This window comes from Zootoca vivipara, chromosome 7 (genome assembly GCF_963506605.1).
Source record: "Zootoca vivipara chromosome 7, rZooViv1.1, whole genome shotgun sequence".
Classification (NCBI taxonomy): Eukaryota; Metazoa; Chordata; class Lepidosauria; order Squamata; family Lacertidae; genus Zootoca; species Zootoca vivipara.
Window position 1 is genome coordinate 40690150 of NC_083282.1, and position 23892 is coordinate 40714041.

General features: G+C 43.2%; 1 protein-coding gene across 1 annotated transcript in view; it reads left to right on the forward strand.

The window, feature by feature from the left end:
- Positions 1 to 23892, forward strand: part of TTC39A (tetratricopeptide repeat domain 39A) — a 58286-nt gene that overhangs the window by 9253 nt on the left and 25141 nt on the right. Inside the window, exons 3-8 of the mRNA XM_035121606.2 lie at positions 8809 to 8940; positions 9824 to 9900; positions 10264 to 10331; positions 12672 to 12736; positions 13295 to 13394; positions 18004 to 18069. Coding sequence (XP_034977497.2) covers positions 8809 to 8940; positions 9824 to 9900; positions 10264 to 10331; positions 12672 to 12736; positions 13295 to 13394; positions 18004 to 18069 — 508 coding nt within the window. The remainder of the gene's footprint in view (positions 1 to 8808; positions 8941 to 9823; positions 9901 to 10263; positions 10332 to 12671; positions 12737 to 13294; positions 13395 to 18003; positions 18070 to 23892) is intronic.

The following is a 23892-nucleotide window of genomic DNA, read 5'->3' on the forward strand; positions in this document are numbered from 1 at the left end:
ATCTAAATGGGTTTTCACGGTCTATAGAGACACACACACACACACACACACACACACACACACACACACACACACACACACACACGTTCCCTCTCTTTCTCTTAGTGGAAAATACTTACTGCCTTACTTTATCTGACAGCAGGCAAGAATTTATCTTTGATAATATCTCAGCTTTATTGCTAAGTACCATTCTTGTAAAGCCACTGAAATAACTTTTGATGCACCAGTTTTGTTAAGAGAAAAAACATTAGCAATGTGGATAAGCTGGTGATTGCTCTTTCTTTTGTCTGGTGGTGTCCATAGGACTGCATCCTTGTGGAGAAGGAAAAGCAGAAGCTCACTGGGGAGCTATGAAGCATATACCCACATCATATAAAATTAGCGTATTCCATTTGTTTGATAAAATTTCCCCTTGTGCCAGAATGTTGTAGCTCCAGATACCACTTCACCTTGGGAAAATGAAGCATTAATTATATTCTGTAGAATCATAAACTGCAAAACTTTGAAGTGTGTGTGTTTTATAGAGGATTCAAGGAGCAAACTGCATGAATGTGAAGGGCTTTGTAAAAATTGTGGAGTGGATTCTAGCAACACTGGCAACCCTATTGCATTTCAGCTTTTTGTCCTTGCAGAGCCTCTGTACCCCCTGAAAGGTGCATGACAGGTGGTGGTTCTTGGGGCAGTAAATGATTCTACATCTGTGAATCCCTAGGTTTGGCATGGTTACACTATTTATATTTAAGCCTGTCGTGTATTTTCTGAGAGAGACGCTAGGGCCCTGAAAGAACAAGTAACTGGCTTCCGCCTCCGAATGACACTGTGGGTGGTTAATATCAGTGCTACTGTGTATGTTGGCTGGTTGCTTGTAGATGCAAGAGACACATAGAGATAGTGATGAATAATTGGTTGCATATTCTGTTTTTTATTGTTTGATGTTTTGTTGTATTTTTATATACCATATGCTGTAAGCTGCCGAGAGTGGCCAGATGAGTGGGATATAAATAAAATAATATAATATAATAATAATAATAATAATAATGTGATTGACCATTCCTGTGACTAGGTACTGGTACTAACTAGAATAATAATAAATAATAATAATAATTTATTATTTATACCCCGCCCATCTGGCCGGGTTCCCCCAGCCACTCTGGGCGGCTTCCAAAAAAACAGAAATTCTAAAATACAGAAATCCATCAGACATTAAAAGCTTCCCTAAACAGGGCTGCCTTGAGATGCCTTCTAAAGGTCTGGTAATTGTTCTCTTTGACCTCTAGTGGGAGGGCATTCCACAGGGTGGGTGCCACTACCGAGAAGGCCCTCTGCCTGGTTCCCTGTAACTTGGCTTCTCGTAATGAGGGAACCGCCAGAAGGCCCTCGGAGCTGGACCTCAGTGTCCGGGCAGAACGATGGGGGTGGAGACGCTCCTTCAGGTATACCGGACCAAGGCCGTTTAGGGCTTTAAAGGTCAACACCAACACTTTGAATTGTGCTCGGAAACGTACTGGGAGCCAATGTAGGTCTTTTAGGACCGGTGTTATGTGATCTCGGCGGCCGCTCCCAGTCACCAGTCTAGCTGCTGCATTCTGGATTAGTTGTAGTTTCCGGGTCACCTTCAAAGGTAGCCCCACGTAGAGCGCATTGCAGTAGTCCAAGCGAGAGATAACTAGAGCATGCACCACTCTGGAGAGACAGTCAGTGGGCAGGTAGGGACTCAGCCTGCGTACCAGATGGAGCTGATAAACAGCTGCCCTGGACACGGAGTTGACCTGTGCCTCCATGGACAGCTGTGAGTCTAAAATGACTCCCAGGCTGCGCACCTGGTCTTTCAGGGGCACAGTTACCCCATTCAGGACCAGAGAGTCCTCCACACCCGCCCGCCTCCTGTCCCCCACAAACAGTACTTCTGTCTTGTCAGGATTCAATCTCAATCTGTTAGCCGCCATCCATCCTCCAACCGCCTCCAAGCACTCACACAGGACCTTCACCGCCTTCACTGGTTCTGATTTAAAAGAGAGGTAGAGCTGGGTATCATCAGCATACTGATGGACACCCAGCCCAAACCCCCTGATGATCTCTCCCAGCGGCTGCAAATAGATGTTAAAAAGCATGGGGGAGAGGACAGAACCCTTAGGCACCCCACAAGTGAGAGCCCAGGGGTCTGAACACTCATCCCCCACCACCACTTTCTGAACACGGCCCAGGAGGAAGGAGCGGAACCACTGCATGACAGTGCCCCCAGCTCCCAAGCCCTCTAGACGGTCCAGAAGGATGTTATGGTCGATGGTGTCAAAAGCCGCTGAGAGATCCAGCAGAACAAGGAAACGGCTCTTACCTTTGTCCCTAGCCCGCCGGAGATCATCGACCAGTGCGACCAAGGCAGTTTCAGTCCCATGATGAGGCCTGAATCCTGACTGGAAGGGATCCAAATGGTCCGCTTCTTCCAGGCGTGCCTGGAGTTGTTCCGCAACCACTCGCTCAATCACCTTGCCCAAGAATGGAAGGTTTGAGACTGGGAGATAGTTGGCCATATTGGCCGGATCTAAAGATGGTTTTTTAAGAAGCGGTTTAATAACCGCCTCTTTCAGCGGGTCTGGGAAGGCTCCCTCATGGAGAGAAGCATTTACCAATCCGTGAAGCCCATCGCCCAGCCCTTCCTGGCTAGCTTTTATAAGCCAGGATGGGCAAGGATCAAGGAGACAGGTGGTTGGTTTCATTCGTCTAAGCAGCCTGTCCACATCCTCGGAGGTAACAGATTGAAATTGATCCCACAAAACTTGACTAGACAGGACTCTAGCACTCCCCCACCCCGGCCCTGCTCCCACGGTGGAGTCTACCTCTTCCCGAATCTGAGCGACTTTATCTGCAAAAAACTTTGCAAAATCATTGCAGGAGATCATGTGGCCCGTACTGGGCCCAGATGGAGCAGGTGGTTCCGCTAAATTGCGAACCACCTGGAAGAGTCTCCTGCTGCTGTTTTCTGCAGATGCGATGGAGACGGTGAAGAAGGTCCTCTTCGCCATTGCCACTTGGTAGGCTCGAAGTTGAGCTCTAGCCCGTGTCCGGTCTGATTCAAAATGAGTTTTCCGCCACCGGCGCTCTAGCCGTCTCAACGACTGTTTCATTGCCCTCAGCGCCGGGGAAAACCACGGGGCTGTCCGGGCTCCATGCAATCTGAGAGGGCGCTTCGGAGCCAGACAGTCAATAGCGCTGGTTAACTCCGCATTCCAGCGGGCCACCAGGGAATCAGCTGAAAGGCCATCGACATGGGATAAAACATCCCCTACCACTCTTTGGAAGCCAATTGGATCCATTAAGTAGCGGGGGCGGACCATCCGAATCGGTCCCACCTCCCTGCAGAGGGGAAGGGTTGCAGAGAAGTCCAGTTGCACCAGAAAGTGATCTGACCATGGCACTTCTTTTGTTTCGCTTTTACTTAATGTCAGATCACCAACATCCATAGAGGTAAACACCAAGTCCAAGGCATGTCCGCGGCTATGAGTTGGGCCAGACTTATTCAGGGACAGCCCCATGGTGGCCATGCTTTCCACGAAGTCCCGAGCGGCTCCTTGTAAGGTCGTGTCGGCATGGATGTTAAAATCCCCTAAGACAACCAAGCTAGGTGTCTCCAGGAGCACATCCGACACGACCTGAAGCAGCTCGGGCAGGGAATCCTTGGTGCAGCGGGGAGGTCGGTACACCAAAAGGAATCCTGTACTGCCTCTATTGCCCAGCTTCCAGAACATGCACTCAGAGAACTGGGTCTTCCCAATAGGACGCCTGGTGCAAACTAATGACTTCCTAAAAATCACTGCAACCCCCCCTCCCCGCCCAGATGGCCTGGGTTGCTGTGCATAAGAGAAACCTGGTGGGCAAGCAGCGCCAAGAACGGGCCCATCGGCTTCCTCCAACCAGGTCTCTGTCACACATGCCAGGTCAAATCCTCCATCCACAATCAGGTCGTGAATGGCGGTGGTCTTATTCATCATCGACCTGGCATTGCACAGCAGCACCTTCAGGTCATGTGGGTATCCCTTGCCTATTCCAATATCCGTCCGGTCAGGACCAGACCTGGAGGCAGGGATAGTCCTCAGACAACGACTAAGTCTGCCTCCTCGGTAATGACATGGTCTGGTCTTAGCGTAACTCCTCCTCCTACCCGTGACCACTGAGATCGGTTGTTCCAGTGCACCCCCCCCTGTAGAATCTGCCCCAGCCATTTTGCTTGCTGGGACCCCCTCCCGGGCAGCCCTGACCCCTCCCCTTAAAAACAAAATAAAACCTCTGTAAAAAACAGCAAAGAACGCAACAAAAGAAGAACACAAAAAAAGACAATAAAACAATAAAACCAAAAACAATAAAAATTACAAATACACTAAAATTTAACAGATTCCCACACCCAACTAAAAATCCCTCCCACCTACCACCCCAAACACAACAAAACAATAAAACCAAAAACAATAAAAATTACAAATACACTAAAATTTAACAGATTCCCACACCCAACTAAAAATCCCTCCCACCTACCACCCCAAAGAAGATAAAAACATAAAAAATTCTTTAAAAAGCATTTTAAAAAGAACTCTGTGCTGTTTCAAGTTCCCCTGGGCAGCACCAGCAGCAGAGCAGCGGCAGCAGTCCTTTATGAGGCCTTCCAGGCCCCGCCCTAGACCAGGTGGAAAGAGGTAGGGACAGGGCCTGTGGGCACTCACAGCAGGAGAGAGTCCTGGGCAGCACCAGCAGCAGAGCAGCGGCAGCAGTCCTTTATGAGGCCTTCCAGGCCCCGCCCTAGACCAGGTGGAAGGAGGCAGGGACAGGGCCTGTGGGCACTCACAGCAGGAGAGAGTCCTGGGCAGCACCAGCAGCAGAGCAGCGGCAGCAGTCCTTTATGAGGCCTTCCAGGCCCCGCCCTAGACCAGGTGGAAGGAGGCAGGGACAGGGCCTGTGGGCACTCACAGCAGGAGAGAGTCCTGGGCAGCACCAGCAGCAGAGCAGCGGCAGCAGTCCTTTATGAGGCCTTCCAGGCCCCGCCCTAGACCAGGTGGAAGGAGGCAGGGACAGGGCCTGTGGGCACTCACAGCAGGAGAGAGTCCTGGGCAGCACCAGCAGCAGAGCAGCGGCAGCAGTCCTTTATGAGGCCTTCCAGGCCCCGCCCTAGACCAGGTGGAAAGAAGCTATTGGCAAGTGATTTAAGGAGTGTTGCCATGGTGTTGTTTCATATGTCTCAGCCCCACTTCCCACCAATAGTCCTATTGGATTATGAGTTAGAGCAGGCATTCCCAAACTGCGGCCCTCCAGATGTTTTGGCCTACAACTCCCATGATCCCTAGCTAACAGGACCAGTGGTCAGGGATGATGAGAATTGTAGTCCAAAACATCTGGGGGGGGTGAAGTTTGGGGATGCCTGAGTTAGAGATTCACCTGTTAGGAAAGATGATGCTTCCACCAAAAAGGACCATTTCCCTCTGTCCTAGTAGTTGTCTATCATTTTCTCATTGATCATGCATAAATTGAAGTTAGGATCACTCTGTTAGCTGCCTAGCTCTGTTTCCTTTGCCAAATGCTGGTGGTGACACAGCAAATCTGGTCGCTTCATGCAGGGAAGACTTATGAATCTTTTAGGAACAGGTAAATCAAAGGAATACAAAAGGTTACTTTCTTCCATCTCATAGAAGCTGATGGGCAAAAGCTATCTCAGGATTTAACAGTGTAGATGAAAGCTTCTTTGTAGTCCATATATTGTAGATTAAATGTCAGATCTAGTTTTTAGGGTTCTCAAATTCTGATTTCATTGTTTTGATATGAATCAGAATAATGCTCTGAATTTCCTGATGGTATTGGAGATAACTGATCTGAGTACCTGCCAGTCTTGACAGAAAAGCACTTTGCTAGCTTTTTATTGAAAGACCAAGACTATAACATAAATGCTGTTTCAAAGTTTTTATATTGCCTTAGTACAGGGGTGGCCAACTCCCAAGATACAGTGATCTACTTGCAGAGTTAAAAACTCGCAGTGATCTACCCCATTTTGGGGGGTTCAGGTCAAGGTTGTTGAGATTTTTTTTTAGGGAGGAGGAAAGCCCCCCTTTTTCAAGGGAAGCCAAAGTTGTTGAGCTTCTTTGGGGGGAACTGGTCATCTACCACAGACATCCGGTGATCTACCAGTGGATCACGATCTACCTGATGGACATGCCTGCCTTAGTAAATTGAATTGGTATTTATGCATCATGTAATGCCTGTCTTGAATGCAGGAACAAGAAAGCATTTTATCTAATTTATCTAGCCTTTGTGTTTGCCATTACACACCATAGAAAATACCTGAGAAATATATAAGATGTAGATGCAGCACAGGAATACAAGAATACATCTTATGGAGAGAGAAAACAAAACAAAAGCAAAACAATGCTTTTATCTTGCCCAAAGGTAAACTAGTGTTTCCCAAACTTCTGAGTTCGTTTGTTAAAGATGTAATGAGGCTCAACCCAAATTCTTAGGAATGTAAATAAAATAAAATAAAGTAAAATAAATCAATATAAAATCCACATTTATTTATAATCAACCACCATTCCTAGGAATCGTAGAATGTAAAAATTCTATGATGCATTGCTGGGGGTTGGACTAGATGACACGGGGTCCCTTCCAACTTTCCAATACAGTACTATGATTCTATGATTATATAAAAAAGGAAACGAAACAACAACAGCATGATATGAGAATACTGTAATATTGTGGAATCAGCTTATTAAATTCAGAGGTTATTCATTGGCAAAGGAGATGCATGCCTGTGCCCTTTATTTATGAGGCTCATAGTTCCTTGTTAATTTGATTGCACTATACATCCTAAACTGCTTTTCAACCTCAGGCCTTTTTCTGCCTCTTGACCCTCAACCCCAGGGGATCAATATATGTTGGCAAACCCAAGTAGACAAGCTAATAAGTTATTGGCTTCTCTGCCACTTATAACACATTTTATGATTGCTCTGTGGTATCTAACACACCAACTATGTACAAATATACTACAAGAAGCAGTAGCAACCTTTCATTAAAGGGTTGTATTTACAAGTAACCTGATGGGCTAGTAATGGGTTTGATTTTACAGTGTCATAAATGTGAGGTGGAAAGGCTTTTGCCACAAGGAGAAAGTACCTTTGTGGACAAACCTTAAGGGTATGCTGTGATTATCTCCAGTTTAACATATAAATAAGATCTTTTTGTGAGTCAGACAAATCCCTCTCTCCCCTCCCAATGCAGATTGTTCCCCACAGAACAGTTTGCTGTGCTTTATCTAGTGTAATTAAATGTCCCTCCTTTCCTTACTTTGGAGACTGTAATTTAATTAAGGGTTTGTCCCATTGTTGGCTTCTGTGTTAGTATAGCTTTGCTGAATGCAAGGTCTCTAGCCTGAGGAACTGCTGTTTGGATGGTGGGGAGTCAAATAACGGAGAGATGAGAGAACCTATATGTCTTGGGGTGATAAATTGGGGGGCTAGACGGGGTGAGCTCCTGTTGCTTGGTCCCAGCTCCTGCCAACCTAGCAGTTCGAAAGCACGTCAAAATGCAAGTAGATAAATAGGAACCGCTACAGCGGGAAGGTAAACGGCATTTCCATGTGCTGCTCTGGTTTGCCAGAAGCGGCTTTGTCATGCTGGCCACAAGACCTGGAAGCTATACGCCGGCTCCCTCGGCCAATAATGCGAGATGAGCGCGCAACCCCAGAGTCGGTCACGACTGGACCTAATGGTCAGGGGTCCCTTAACCCTTTACCTTTTTACATCTTTTGGACTTAAATTTGTTTGAAGGAGATAACTGTTTGGAGAAAAAATGCCCACAGATAAGAAGAGAAGTTGCTTTGACAGGAACCGTAGCAACAGTCAAAACTAAGAGGTTCCTAGAAGCAGTGGTGAACGGTGCCGCTTGGCTGCCCAGGGCAGCACCCCCTGGAGGCGGGGCGTCGCTCTGCAGCACACAAGAGTTGTGATGCATATGTTGTGACGTCACAATGTATGACGCGCATGCCAGGACGAGCCAGGACGGACTGCACATGCCCGCATATGCACAGTCCGTCCGGGTTGGCGCTGCGGCGCACTCTGAAGTATCACCTTGGCTGCCCTTCTTATATCTCTACTTGTCTGATCCCTTCAATCTTGATAGGATTGTTGGACTGAAATTTAAGAAATGCGGTCTACAGCCAGACTGCAGTGTTTATTCCGTGCTATTCAGAGAAGCGGTTGTGTTGTGAATGGCAATGTGATGTTCAGGGACAAAGTCCAGTTCTTTAAGGGGAGGGGAAGCTCCAACCCGTGGACTGAATGTGGCCCTTTAGGCCTCTCTGTCCAGCCCTCAGGTTTTTCCCCAAGCCATGTCCCATCACACCTTGCTGAGTTTGACCAAACTGCGGGAGGCAGAATGCTATTGCTTGGCTGGAATGCGTCCTTGAAGTGTGGTAATTCCTATTGCTTGCTTACCTGGATGGACTTGTGTGCACGGAAACCTGGCTTTTGCGTGGCTGGAATGCAGCCAACAGTACAAAGGAAAGAGCCCCATCTATTATTTTGTCCCTTTTGGCTCTGGCCCTTCCCACCACTGACATGTCCATGGGAGGTTGCCCATGAAGGAATATGGCTCTGGGCTGATAGGTTTTCCAATCCTGCTTTAAAAATATCCTTCGGTGATCCTGGGTGTTGCTGCTTCTAACTCTCCATTCCCTTGACCTCCCACCTTTAAGGCCATTGTTTTTCATTCCTTTATTCTTTATTGTGGTTTCTGTGAATATCATAGATGTATCTCCCTTTAACTTGTTTCCCACAGAACAAAGGGGAGTATGTATCATGCATTGACATATGCCACTATATTGGAAATGCAAGCCATGATGACCTTTGACTCTCAGGACATACTGAATGCTGGAAACACAATGAAAGAAGCTCAAGCCATATGTCAGAAGTAAGCACAGTGAATTATTCTAGATGGTCAAAAGCATAGAATAAGTACATAAGACAACTTTGCAAACAGTAAGAATGAAGAAAATGTTTTAGTAGAGGAAAACGCTAAAGGATTCTTAGGAACCTTCATGTGCCACCAAGATTTTTTTTTTTGGCAGTTGGATTCCATCATGTATAAATGCAGTCATCTACATGAAAGTCAAAAAGTATAATTTTACATGCACTTCACCTACATATGGCCACATGTACATTTGGGAAATACTTATTTATTGTCATGCAGCCAAAATGACAGTTGTGGAACTATAAACACTATAGAATAGCATACCGCTTTAAACAGAGATTAATGTTCATGTCAGAAAATGTTTGAGGTGACCACATAAAGGCATTGAATCCCAACTGTTGTTAGTCCAAAATTTTAACACAGAAATATAATGGCAAAATTTAGTATGCCGAGGTAATGTAAAAGATAATTGAAAATAGTATATGAAACCTTTAATTATACATACAGCCTTTTCTTAAATCACTTTGAGCATAAGAACATATTGTTCTGTGTACTTGGCATTTTGCAGAGTAATAAATTAAAATTTCAAGTCTGTAATCTCTTTGGATTGGAATCTAAGTTTTGACAGAGTGGAGGAAAAGCACTGAAATAAAATAAAAAAAAGGACAAAGGTATTGGAGCAAGAATATATGCAAATATACCTGTAGTTTAGATGTACTTAGGCTCCATCCCTGTGATGGAGTAAGCACCATTCAGCAGTTGGACTTGCTTTTGATAATACATGCATAAGATTACATTGTTAGGCTTAGTTTTTGAAGGCCAATATGACTAAAGGGCTTTGTCAATATGTTCTACATTTCCAGCCTCTCTTGTTTTTATGTAGGTTTCGGAAGAAATCCACCGTGGCCGATTCACTCAACAATTTAGTGCACAGACACAATGTTGACCAATTAACTGAAGGTAAAAAATAAACAAAAATAAACATTAGCTCCTGTTTCTGTCCACATGACTGCCTGATAAAATAAATAATTATTCACCTGCTGCTTAACAGCTCAAGAGTGGGCAGCTGGAAAGCCTCTGTGGGGAAAGAATTGCGTAGGTGGGAAGCCACAACTGGAAAGGTCACCACCTGCCTAATCTTTGAAAACAAGGGCATCCAGGCAACAGCCTTAATAGAACATCTTAACGTGGACATTTTTGAGGTGTGCTTGTATTATAATGTGGAAGATTGTAGTGGTTATGATGACCCTGTTCTATTTGGTGGTGGAGCTTTCCTGCTATTCACTTCATATCTTTTCCCCCCCTTTCCCCCTTTTTAAAAAGAGGAAATTCATGCAGAAATTTGCTATGCCGAATGTTTGCTTCAGAGAGCTGCTCTTACATTCCTTCAGGTAAGAGCATTTGTTTTTGGAACATAGTTGTGAAAACAGGAATGTGAGGCCTCAGTTAATTTAAATAAGGCCGTGGTTACTGAGATCACAGTGAGTCGGGCAGGTGATGTTAATAAGAATATCTTTCTTCGTCCACCCACACCCACACCATGCAGCTTTGCTTTTATGCATTTTGCATCACATGTAGCTTCTCACACACTGAGAAGCAAGTTTAATTAGGAAGTCAGGATGTTTCCAGTTCATACTATGGGGACTTAATAAATCATTCTGTAACTGAGTGGAAGAGTACTGCAGCTGGTGCAGTATTCTTAGTATTATTATTTTCAGCCTAGTGGATCTCTTATGGGATATGGATAGTGGGCAGAGGGGAGTAGCTGAAGCTTTCTGGTTCTCAGAATCTCATATCGTCTAATACTGCACTCATGTAAAGGAAGACTGGATAGCTTGCTAAAACTCCACATTTGCAGAGATGTATACTGCTTCATTTTTAGGCTTATTCTTATTTCATTTCACATGCATGGGCAACTACTTGTAAATTAAAGGGAGTTCCATATTTTAGTTATTACCTTTTTGTAAGTAGGTTAGCTTATTTTTTTGTAAAGCAAATTCCATTTAATCTCCTCTCTTAAAGGCAGCCTTGAATCTTGAGGCTTCCTGTCACTCTTTGTGAAACAAGGGATGGGTGGGAATCTCATTGAAACTATGGAACCAATCCTTTTCTTAAGAAATAATAACTGTTGTGTTATCTTACTGTATTCTATTTTGTTTTTCCTACTTTTTGGAAAGGTAACTGGTACACCCATCCTCTTTAAACAAAAACAAAAAGCAAAACTGAACTGAATTTGAAATACCCATCTCTTACTACAACCTAGAAATGGCACCAACTGACACTACATGATTGTCACTTGCAGTATCACCCTGGGGTAACTGCTACACTTAACAAATGGGGAGTATCTCTCTTATTTGCCCCTGTCCTGCCCCATTATTTGCATCTGTAGCGAAGTGGGGTACTTTTGCTTTTTTAAAAATACAAAAGTAAGCAATGTGTGGCCTGTGAGCCATATTCTACTCACTAGGTGGTATTCTTAGCCCATGCTACAATGTCTATTTTGTTTCTTCATATTCTCCCTTTTCCTGACTTGAAGTATGGAGTGTTAGAACAAAGCTTGGGTTAACCAAATATGTTCTGTACGTAGCATGATGCTACCTCCTCCTGGAAAGGGAGCACAATATAACTTTCAATTCTTGTTGCTGTTTCAGAGGATATGTAGAAAAATTAAACTTTTTATTGTTAACTAAATTTTCAGCTCAGAAGAATACATTGATAGCCATATTCAGTAACAACTCATTCACAAAGGCCATTACATGACTGACTTTTTAAAGTAAAAAAATTCCTTCCAGTAGCACCTTAGAGACCAACTAAGTTTGTCATTGGTATGAGCTTTTGTGTGCATACACACTTCTTCAGATATCCAGATTGAGACCCCTATCCATCACACTAGGCTCATCATCTGCATAAGGTCCTCCCACACTTGCAGTTTAGTTTTTAAAAACTATTTACATAGCTTCTTATTGTGTGGGTGGTGTTTTCTCTAGTTTGGCCCTAATCTACCTCTCTTGGAGTCGACTTTCCCTCTCCTTTTCCCAGAGTTCCATTTGGCTGCTTTCAAAGGGCCAGTTACAGATTAATAGTCAATGAGGGGAAAACTCGTGGCAGAATCTAATTACTTTTCACAGAGATTTCCTTGTCCTCGGTTTGAGATGGAGACAGCTTGTTGGATCCTTATCAAACTCTACAGTGTCAGGGTGGCTTGGTTGCATTTTGCAAGTTCAATTCATTCGAACACTGTTCCTGATACCTGCTTTCTCTGATGTTTCTGATGCCTTTGCAGGTATCTAGCATGTGTCTTGGATTACCAGCTAAAGCTGATGGCCCCTTGCTAATCATTGGTAGTCCAAATCATTACAAAGCCTATGACATAGCATGTAGTAGGAACAGCGGCTTTTGTGCAAAGTCAGTGATAATAGGTTCTTCTCCAATGAAATACTTCCTGTTTAATTTTTCTAGGGTTAATTAGCAAGGAATACTATTTTTCTGCTTCTGTTTTACTTGATGTATCCAAACTAAGGGCTAGAGCTTTGAAATTTGTGTTAGGTATTTAACAAGATCAAAATTTGTTGTTTTTTTTAAAGGTATATGTGCATGTATTAGAAAAAGACTGAGCCTGAAGTATTTACCAGTCTAGATTTTGTAACTAACATTTAGTCATTGTCCCCAAAAGCAAGAGGATTTTCATGTACATGTATGCTGAAATGTGTGATCTATTGTATTTTCCTCAGGATGAAAACATGGTTAGCTTTATCAAAGGCAGCATCAAAGTCAGAAACAGTTATCAAACATACAGGTTTGTAGCATTTTAATATATATATTTTACAATTATTATGTTCCAGGCATCCATCCAAATCAAAAGTTATTGCTTACTGTATTATGTTTGGTGCTCTGCACTTCTCAGACTTCACTCTAGACTAAATTGATTCTGGCTGGTATTTTATTTCAATCAATCTAATGTATTTATATCCTGCACTTTCAAAGTAAAAACTCTCATAAGGCAGCTTAGAGTGGTTACTAATAAATACAATATATGAATCTAAAAACAAAACCAGTAAACCCACAGTTGAAACAACAGCAATGAATCACAAAGATAAGTGAGGCCATTAATAAAAACCTGAGTGGAATAAACTTTTTTTTTACTGCTCTTTAAAATCACCAGCAAGTGGGTGATGTGCACCTCCCCGGGGGAGAGGGAATTCCAAAGATGCAAGGCCATCTTCATACCATGGGTATTGGGTAAATGGTATATCAGCAGTAGTTCTTATTGTCATGTATTTCAAAGTGCTAGACCATGATTGGTATTAGAACTGGATTACATTCTGGGTTTTGATGAGATCTTTTGCTTTGATAGGGAGCTGGAGAGTCTAATACATTCTCCCCACTATGTTAAAGGAGAAAACCACCCCCATTTTGAAGGTGGCGTAAAGCTGGGAGTTGGGGCATTTAATCTGGTATGTATCACAGTTTTTTTGTATACATTGTGCTGGCTAGGGCTGATGGGAGTTGTATTCCATCATCTGGCTTTATATTTGACTGTTCAATAGATTATTTGAAGTTGGCATCTTTTACGTAAGAATTGGTTCCAGCGGCTGAAAATGCTGCTATGTGGTACTGGTAGTAGCTCCATGTAGTGGCTATAACATTTTATGAGCTGCTTTCTTATGAGTTTTCCCATCACCAGTAACCCTCTCACTTCTCTGGCTGCCAGTTTGCGACTGAGCCATATCTAAGACCCATGTACTGGCTTAGAAGGCTCTAAACAACTTGAGATCAGGCTATTTTAGGGAGTGCCTTCTTCAATATTAACCTGCCTGGCTGTTGAGGTATGCGAGTAAGGCCTTCCTGATTGTATTGTGGCCTGCAGCAGAAGGGCCGAATCTCAGTGGTAGAGCATCAAGTTTGCATGCAGAAGGTCCCAGGTTCTGTCCTCAGCATCTCCAGGTGTGATTGGGAGAGACAGTACTGAGTTAGATGGACCAATGGTCTGACTCAATATAAGGCAACTTCCAGGGTGAGCCTTCTCTGTGGGAACCAGTTGATCGTTTTATGATTATTATTGTATATGTGCTGGTTTTATTTGGTTTTATGTTGTACAGTGCTTTGTGATTTTTAACGAAAAGTGGTATAAAAGTACTTAACATAAATTATCCATGTCAGTGCCTGTCATGTTCCCCTGCAATGTGTAGGGCTCTTGTCTAGTGTTCAGGTGTCTATAGCTACAACATTCAGTATTAGAAACTTGTCAGTTTTAAGAGTCATAATGGAAACTAGTCCTCACCATAATTTCCTGTATGCTTTTCACCTGTGCAAATTTTATCACAAGATGTCAATTACACAGAACATTTAGGCTACAGTGATTAAAATCACAAGCACTTCAGGAAATGAATTAAGCTTTGTGAAGGAGTGAAGGCCTTTTCAGGGAGGAAATGTGTGAAGCCTTACAACAGGGGTGTCAAACTCAAATTCATCGGGGGGCCGCATCAGCAGTTTGCTCACCCTCAAAGGGCCGGTTGTATCTGTAGGACTATGTGTCCACTCTTTATTATTATAAATTATTGTCACTGCATTCAATTATTACTGTTTTTTGTAATAATGTAAGTAATAACTAGCTCTGAAAGCAAAAACATAGTCAGAATAATGGCAAGTAGGTATTCAAATGTACAATTATTGTACAATTTATTGAAAAATGATTTTTGGTAACAGAGTAATTTTTTTAAAAAACATACAAATATTGCCAAACACTGTTTATTACACATATGGCAAACACAAGGCATTAACTTTTTTAAAAAACTTTTCTGACTAGATTTTACCATAGCTGCCAAGTTATCCCTTTTTTAAAGGGATTTTCCCTTATGCTGAATAGGCTTCCTCGCGAGAAAAGGGAAAACTTGGCAGCTATGGATTTTACTCGCTTGCGGGGTTCTTCTCTCCTCTTTTATAATGGGCTAATTCTTGTTTTGTTTTTGAAACCAAGAGGAAATGCCTCTTAGACAGACGGCCTCCTCCGGCTCCCTCCCTTCTTGGGTTAGAATGGAAAAGGTGGGGGAGGACTGCAGCTGACAAATATTATCCCTCCTTGCCATCGATCGGAGAGTGTATAGATGTGAGATCTTGAGGCCGGCTGCAAAGCGGCTGCTCCCCCGTTGTCTCCTAGCTCTCGCTCTCTCCCCCTCAGAGGCTCCCGGCTTGTCCTCCTCCCCTCCCTCCCTCCCTCCCTCCTTCTCTCCCTCCCTCCCTCCCTCCCGCCTTCTTTCCATCCATCCCCGCTTGTTCTCCTCCCCTTTCCCTCTCTTTAAAAATGATTTCAAGGCGCTGCCAGCCCGAGAGCAGCTGTTGAGCTCTCCAGAGGGAAAGTGAGCGCTCGCTTCCCTGTCAATAGCCTCCCCGCTTCTCAAACAGAAAACAATCCTCCGTGAGCTGAAACTGCCTGACCAGCCATCCCTCTCTGGTGCCAGCAGAGATCTCTAAGAGATCTCTTTCCCCGTCCCCAGCTCCTCAAGCCCCTTCCTTTGCATCAGCCTGCAACTCCAGCCTTGCCGCCTAGCCGGACTTCTCTCGAAAGCAGCGGAAGAAAGGCAGTGGGTGAATGAGCTGATGGTACCCAGCAGCCCAAGGGTTAATCTGCCCGGGTGGGCTCCGGCTGCTTCTGAGAGCCCCCCTCCCTCCCTCCCTGCGTCTCCAGCGGCCACTAACCTTGCTCAATGGCTCAGGAAACGATCCACTCTTGCCGCCGCCATTCATTTCAGGGGGCTTTGCAGGGCGAACTCCCATGGAAATGAATGGCGCTTGCACAGTAGGGTCGGTCGATCTCTCTCTCTCTCTCTCTCTCTCTCTCTCTCTCTCTCTGTTCAGCTGGGGGGGGGGTCCAGCAGGCACCCCCGGCACTCACGCGGCGGCGGTCTCAGTGGCTCAGGAGCTCTTCGGGCAGTGCGAACACGCTGGCTGCCCTCAGGAGCTCCGTGGCGCGCGCCGTGATGCCTTGCCGGAAGCCCAGCAAAGAGAAATTCTCCCGCTGCAGCTGGACTCCGCCCCCCTGAGCCCTATTGGCTGGCAGAGGGTATGATGCGGCGGCGGGGAGGGGCTGGTGCAGGGGGCCAACTACGACCCCCTGCAGACGCGGGAGTCGGCCCCAGGCAGCACAGGGCGGTGGCGGCAGCGGGCGGCGGGCGGGCTGCTCAGCGCCCCCTGCATTCTGGCGCTCTAGACCACATGACGAGGTCTCGCGGGCCGCATGGCGAGGTCTCGCGGGCCACATTTGGCCCGCGGGCCTTGGGTCTGACACCCGTGCCTTACAACATGTGCTTGAAGCCCAAACTCATCAAGTTTGCAAGAGCTATATTTGTCAAACTGGAAATACTCAGATTATTCTGTTACACATAGCTTGTTTCTTGCCAGTAATCAAAACGTTATAAGGGCAGCATTATGTATTGAAGAGCTACTGTGCTGATGAAAAGCTTTTATGATATTGCAATTTAATTTGCAGGAAGGTTCCCTCCATTATATCCCTTCTGATTTTCTATTTTATATCAGTATCTGCTTGTGAGCTACTTGTGAGCTGTTTGTAGAATTTGTAGGGGCTAGCTAACTACAAGTTATATTAATTATGTGATTAGCAATTGCACTGTGGTTTTTAACAATGCAGATATTGGGAGTAGGGGATGGTAGTGCCATCAGTACCTTCAGTATGCAAGGAAGTAAGGAAGTAACATTTACTGTAAGTCTTCCCTCTCCAGTAACACTTCATCCTCCTTTATTGGAAATTGGTGCTGATGGGATATTTTTTTCTAATTCTGATTGCTACGCACAGTCCAATTTTTCTTGAACACTGCTGGAGAGAGAAGGCTTAACAGCCCCCACCCATTTGTGCTGCATTGTTGATTACAGGCCCCCCCCAGGCTAGTGTATAATTTTTTTAACCCACAATTCAATTGCGAATTGCATCACTAAAGTACAGTAGCACATAGCTAGACTCTTAGTTTGCGCATGTGTGGTATTATAAGCTCACGTGTTGAGTAACAGAGGAGTAACTTTGCATGGTCCTCCCCTCATGTTTATGCAAATATCTGTGGGGAGGGTGTTTTGCATGTTTAGCTGTACATGCAGAGGGTTTCCTGTAATCTGCAACTCAGATAGTTGTTTACTCATTTACTCATTTACTCATAATGCCAATTAGGGCTCCAGGTATAAGTACATCAAATGTCAAGTTTTTCCTTTGTAAAGGTGACTCGAACAAAAATAACAGAAGTGGCTCCTTCATACTGGAATCTTCTTTTCTGATGGTTCAGCTCAGTGCTTTTTTTTCTTTAAAAAAGTTTAGGGGTACTCTCATTTTCCTATTTGTATTAAAAGACTGCCCCTCAATGAGGTCAAACTTAATTCACAAAATGTTTAGGGGTATGTGTACCCCTATGTCCCCCCCCCCAGAAAAAAGCACTGGTTCAGCTCCACTTCTAGATATGTTTATTAAGCTTATTTTCAAAATAATAAGACTGCAAGACACCGCTTTATACTGCTGCTTTCATAATGAAGGAAGAAAGAGCAAAAACGCACCCAGAAAACTACCCTGCCTACTGTTTGACCTTCCTCACCACCATGGCAGATTGTAATTACCAACCTCACAAGTTTGTTACCTGGTAGAGATGTGTTTTCTCCACTCTGGTGTAAGATGACTTGACCCATGACTTGCTCATCTCTAACTGGCCTAGGGCTGTGGAGGCATTGAGCATCTCCCCACCCCTGCCCCATTGTTTCCTGTGCTGACATGGGAACTCTCCACATTATGTGTAAATAATATGACTTAGGAGTTTGCCCTTAAATATGGCTTAAACATGTAGTACTAAATAACCTAACAAATAAGAAATAATTGCATTGTGCTCAGTGCTATGGAGGGCTTTGTGGTATGGCAAACATGACATATGGAGGCCATTTTAGGTGAGCTTGATATGAAACTTGTTCTGCTCCTTTTATTTGTAAAAGATCTTTTCTGAGATGTTGCAAGTAAAATAAATGTATATATATAATTTTCTTCTCACAAAGTTTCTTTGGTTTTTATTTCTATAGACTTTGTCTATGTTACCATCAAGGATTGTACGGTTATTGGAGTTTGTTGGGTTTTCAGGAAATAAGGCAAGTATATGTTTGTCTATGTTGTTTCATTTATTAAAATCTTTTATATGCCACCTGTCATTTCAAAAGACATACCAAGGCACTTCTCTGGGCAATAACAAAATACAACAATAAAAATCCTATAAATAAAAACCCGTAAAACATCAGTATTGATTGCAGTAGCCAGAAATGCCAGGAGTCAGTATTAGCAGTCAGCAAATGCCTGGGTAAACGAGTACATTTTTAGTTGCACCCCATAGTTGGCTCTCAAATGCTCTCTAAGCTAATATTTCACTGTGAACATTTAGTCTGCATCTATAGGCCTACAGTACAGATAAAACTAAGAACTGCCACACACACACACACACACACACACACACACACACACACACTTACAGTAAGTGTTGCAAACACACTTTCTACTGCACACGTTTGCTTTCAAGAATTGCATCTTAGGTCACACAACTTTTTTTTTCATATTCATTGTATGTATTGTGTAAAAGCTTCCCTCACCCCTACCCCAAGCCACAATGTAAAATTACCATTTGGGGATATAATTAAGGTAGATCGTCTTGGAGGAATTCTCACTGAATTGTGTTTAGTACACAAAAGGAATTTAAAAGGGCAGAATATAATGTAAGAATTCAAGAGAAATTAGAAGAAGGAAGTGAGCATATAAGACCAAGGTACAGATGACATTCATTGCTTTAATGAAATTATACATGTATTCAGTTATATGCCCTGGATAACAAAAAATTCCCTTTGGAGCTGCTTTCTATTTCAAGAGAAGTCTTCATTGCACAAATGGAAACTTTCCTTAGAATGCAAGTAGTAGCTTTAGGGAAGCTATTTTTGATAGGACCATGACAGGATAGAGAGCGAATTAAACTCTCCCTTTCTATGGCTCGAGATTCCCCTTTGCTGTATCTACATAATCAAATATGTGCATGTTAATGAATGTAGGAACCAGTATCCTTTCTGCAATGCAGAAGGCCATTTTACACATTTACATGAACTTGTAAGGGTAGATCTTTTACTGTTGTTTGAGAACTGCAATGATTTCACGTTATATGCAAGCGGTTTTCTAGCAGAAGAAGATTTAAAATCCATTTGTGATAGGCGGAGGACCTGTTCTTTTAGAATCATATGGTAAAGCTATAGCTGTGCATCATTTCTAGTTAGTGGCCCATAAATTTAGTTAACTAAATAAAATAAAAAGGAAAGGAATGCTGTGTACATACCATATATTTAAAGCATGTTACACACCACCAAAGAATCCTGAGAACTATAGTTTCGCAAGGGTTCTGGCAATTATAGTTCTGTGAGGGCTAAACTGCAGTTCCCAAGATTGTTGATAAGGGGGAATGTACTTTAACTGCCTGGTGTCTATATAGCCTCCCGTTTGCAGGTAGATAAACTTGTATTGGGCAAGTCATCTTTAACCCCCCAGCTAGGGTAAACAGGAAACAATAAAAATAGGATGACCCTGCATTTTCTTCTAAAAATTGTAAGCTTGCATTTGGAATGAGATTGATTGATTTGTGAACAGAAATTAGAGGAGGATTGTGGGCATGGGAAGAGGCTTCCCTGGATATGTTACACTCAAGATACCCCAGCCCTACCTTTCTTAGGAAGTTTCCCTGTGATGCAGGGGAAGAACCCTTGGTATAATCCCATAAACATGACTGTTGAAAACTTTTCTATTCTGTCAGGCCTATGAAGGTGATGAAGAGCACATATCCTGGGCTGGGTTTTTTTTGTTGCGGGAGTTGTTGCTATTGTTGCTGTTAATATTTTGGAGTTTTATTTTGGATCTTGTTATTTATGTGGAAGTTGTTTAGTTTGGTTGTGCAATTTCTGATGAATTGTTTAATATTTATGTCTACTTTTGCTATTTTTGTAGTTGTATAAAAAATTATATATTATAAGTTGCCTAGAGCATAGCTTTAACTTTGGAAAGGTGGCATACAAATAAAATGATTGATTTATTGATAATATAGAGCAGCATAGAACCAATGCTTTAATTCTCCTACCAGGTAATTGTGGAAAAGAGATGCCTCAGCAGTGCTAAATGCCTCTGCTGTGGAAAAAGCCCTGTATTTCAAATATATATCCCACCTATCTTTTTCCCCCCGCTTTTTAAATAATTTTATTAATTTTGCATACTGAAAAACAAAAACACATACACAATAAGTAACATATTGTCCCTCTTCTTACCCTCCCTCCATGAGATCCCTCCTGCCACGAGAGAATCCCCTGAAAAGTGAGCAGTCGAAGGTGGTACATTTTATAATTGGGTTTGTCCCCACCCCTCCCTCCCTCCCTCCCTCCCCCCAGTACCCCCCCCCTGCTACCGAGGGGCACTAGGATGACAGGAAGAGAATAGGCGAGTGTCCACCCAACTATCTATCTGGGCTTTACCAAAAAACACACAAGAAGAAGAAGAAGAAGAAGAAGAAGAAGAAGAAGAAGAAGAAGAAGAAGAAGAAGAAGAAGAAGAAGAAGAAGAAGAAGAAGAAGAAGAAGAAGAAGAAGAAGAAACAAAATATAGAAGAAAGAAAGAAAAAACCAAGAATAATTAAATAATTATTCCTTTCTTTTTTTCAAAAACATTGTATTGTAGGCTTCCCCTACCTCCCCCTTTTCTGATTTTCATTTAAAAAACCATTTAGGCAGTTTTCTTATCATATTCCCCATTCTATTTTCCAAATTCTCCAATCTTATATCAAAGCTATCCTTATTTTCTATTAAATTCTCTTCTAATGTCATTTCCCACTCCCTCCCTCCCCTCCCCCCCCCGGTGCTCCCCCTGCCATAGAGGAAAGAAGGAGAGGGGCAATGGTTCTTTTTCCAATTGGGTCTTCCCTCCCTCCTCGCCCTCCCCACCCCAGAAGCCCCCCCTGCCACCAAGAGCTCCCAGCATGTAGAGGACCGACAAGAGGGTGAGAATCCCCAACCATGCCTTTAATTATTCATCTTACAAAAATTTCCTTTCTAATAATTCCAAATAACTACTACATCTTACTTCTATATTATTTAACATTCCTTTTCTCCCCCCTGCCCCAATTTCTTTCCAAAAAACCCCATATTTTAAAAAATCCTTTTTACATTCCCAATTCTAAATTTTCTCCTTTATCCTCAATTTTTTTCATCCCCCTCCCCTGATCTCGGCCGTCCCCTTCCAGTCCAGCAAGTACCAAAGTCAGCAATCCAGTTTTCAGTCCTTTTTTATCCATCCTAATAAACAAAATATATTCCTCCTTCATCCCACCCCCTTCCTGACATGTATTGCAAACCAGGCTTCTCTGTCCCCCCCAATACCCCCTTCTTCTTTGCACGCTGTTTTTCTTGTGGGTTTTCTGTCTCTCCAGAAATTCTTGCTTCTTTCCTCTCCAAAAGAGGGGTATTCCAAATCTCAGATTGGTCTTTATCCTCTTGCAAATCCTGTATTCCATCCTCGTTTTCTTCAATTATGTTGTAGTTCAGTTCATCTGTCTTTTTATCATCTTGTGCCCTTTCTTGGAGTATATCATATTTCTGTGAATCTTGATTTATTTCTTCCAGTTGTTGTTGGGTCTTATGCATATTAATTTTAATTTCCCACAAGAGTCACAAAACTTTCTCCTGGAACCCAGGTGTGTAATCTTTTGTTGACATTTTTCTAGCTTTTCAAGGGCAGAGCAAGACTAGAAAAACAGGAAGCGGTTACAAATTGCAACTGTTCCACATGATCCAAACTGGATGCAATATATCCATTCCATATATATTGTAACATCAACTTTGTAATTATTTCAAACAGGCTGCAACAAGTCTCCAGTTTCAATTGTCCTTTTTTTTAAAAGTTTCCCTTAGTTCAGCCACCTAATATCAAGCAAAAGGTCTTTAAAAATCAGTTCCTTCCTTTCCCTTACGCCATCTCATTCCACTCGCTGTTCTGTTCGCGGTGCCGATTTTCAGGGTATGGAGAGGCTCTCCTTTCTTCAATTAACTCTAATTGCAGGGATTCTTACAGTCTTAAAGCAGTTCTCCCCCTTTGCCCTGCCTCTGGGGGAGAATCTTTAGTCAGTCCTTGGAAATATACAAATAATAAACTTCTTACCCCCGGCACCGGGTTTCCTCCTTTAACTGCTTCCTCCTTCAATCAGTGGGGGGAGATCGGCTTCTGTTCTTTGAATCTCACCCCCATTCCAATTTTTAATTACAATTTTGAATCTTTTTACTCACAGTCTCTAAGTTTCCCGAAACCTTCTTTGGAAGTATCCAGCGCTCTCCGCCTCCGGTACGGAGCTTCACTCTGCGAGGGTAACGATGGTGCTCAAAGATGGCCCTGCGACTACAACCCTTCTCGCTCCGGAGCTCTTATTAGAGCCTACCGGAGAGTTGGGGAGTCGGGATTGGGGCGCTGCTGAGCTATCTTCGTCCCCAGAATGCTTGATCTGGGGCTCTTTGGGGTGCAGCGTCGCTCCCGCTGCTCTCCCCCCTCGCAAAGTCTGGTCGCCTCGGAGCTCGAGACGGACCCCGCTGGACGGCGCTGGCGCTGGAACGGAAGCCCTATATATATATCCCACCTATCTGTTAATGCTGTCTGTTGATGACAAATAAAAGAATTCTGGCTACTTTCTGACCAATGTAGCTAATGAATTCCTGGAGTAATAGTTTGCTGAACCAGTAGGGATCATGAGATGAGAAAGACAGCACTGTGACTTCAGTATTTTACGAGATTTATAATTAAGAAATTGTGACTTGCAAGGTTGAACAAAGTTTTCTTATTAACTCATTTCCATTTGCTTTGTTTAATGAAGATCAAAAATAGGCATAGGAAATTCCTAAGCACACCCACTGAAAATTGCGAACACTGCCTTTTCATTTTTGTGTTCCATACATTGTGTATTTGCCCTGTGTATTTCAGGAAACTTGTATGAAAGAATCCATTTAGCAGGAATGATTGATTCAGGACATTCATTTGGGTGTAAGTTTCCTCTTTGGAAACTGATCTAAGATGCTATTGGATTACCTTTCCCAAACTCTATACGGCTACCAACACACACTTAACTTGGGAGTATGAGTAAGAGTGGAATTAGATGCTACATGCAAACATGATAAAGCCTGAACTGTTTTTTATTTGAGGCATTTTAGAATGGAAAAGCACTGGGAAATGTGGGCTGCTTCACTTTTTCCCACCTTCTAGTTTTCCACTGTAACTTCCCCCTTTGTACTGCTTTCAACACCAGAGCTCCAGCTTTATTCATTTATCTTTTTGAATATTTTTATCTTGCTTTTTGATCCAGCAGATCTACAGATCTGTTCCATCAGAAATAAAAAATCCAAATATAGTTAATAGTCAACAGTGAGAATGAAAGCAGCCCCATCGCCGCCACCAGCAACCACCCTACTAATTAAGTGAAAGTATAAAAAATGAAATGTCTGTTTCTACCAAGTGGGATGGGGGAGCATGTTTATAGTTTGTAAATTTCAGAATATCCAAAAGATCTATAAGGCTCACTCACCACATTCAGTCAGAGTCTAAGCTGGAGGCACATGGAGAGGAAAGGATGGAAAGTCATCCCTCTTGGCTCTTTCGTATAAATATAATGGAGGAAAGAATGAAGCATCTTTTCAAAAGCATGCCCTGTTCAGTCTAAAAAAATGGCATCTGTGGTAGATTGATGGGAATTGTAGAGATCAGCCCTTTATTGCCATAGGTGGAGCAAGAAATGGGAGCAGGTGTTGTACTGAAGTGATGGGGGAGTTTGGCAGATGCTGAGTGGGACAATGCTGGGAAGAGGAAAGAGGGTGACTAGATTAAAGGAAGAAGAGAGATGAGTCAGGAAATGAGTAGTGGAA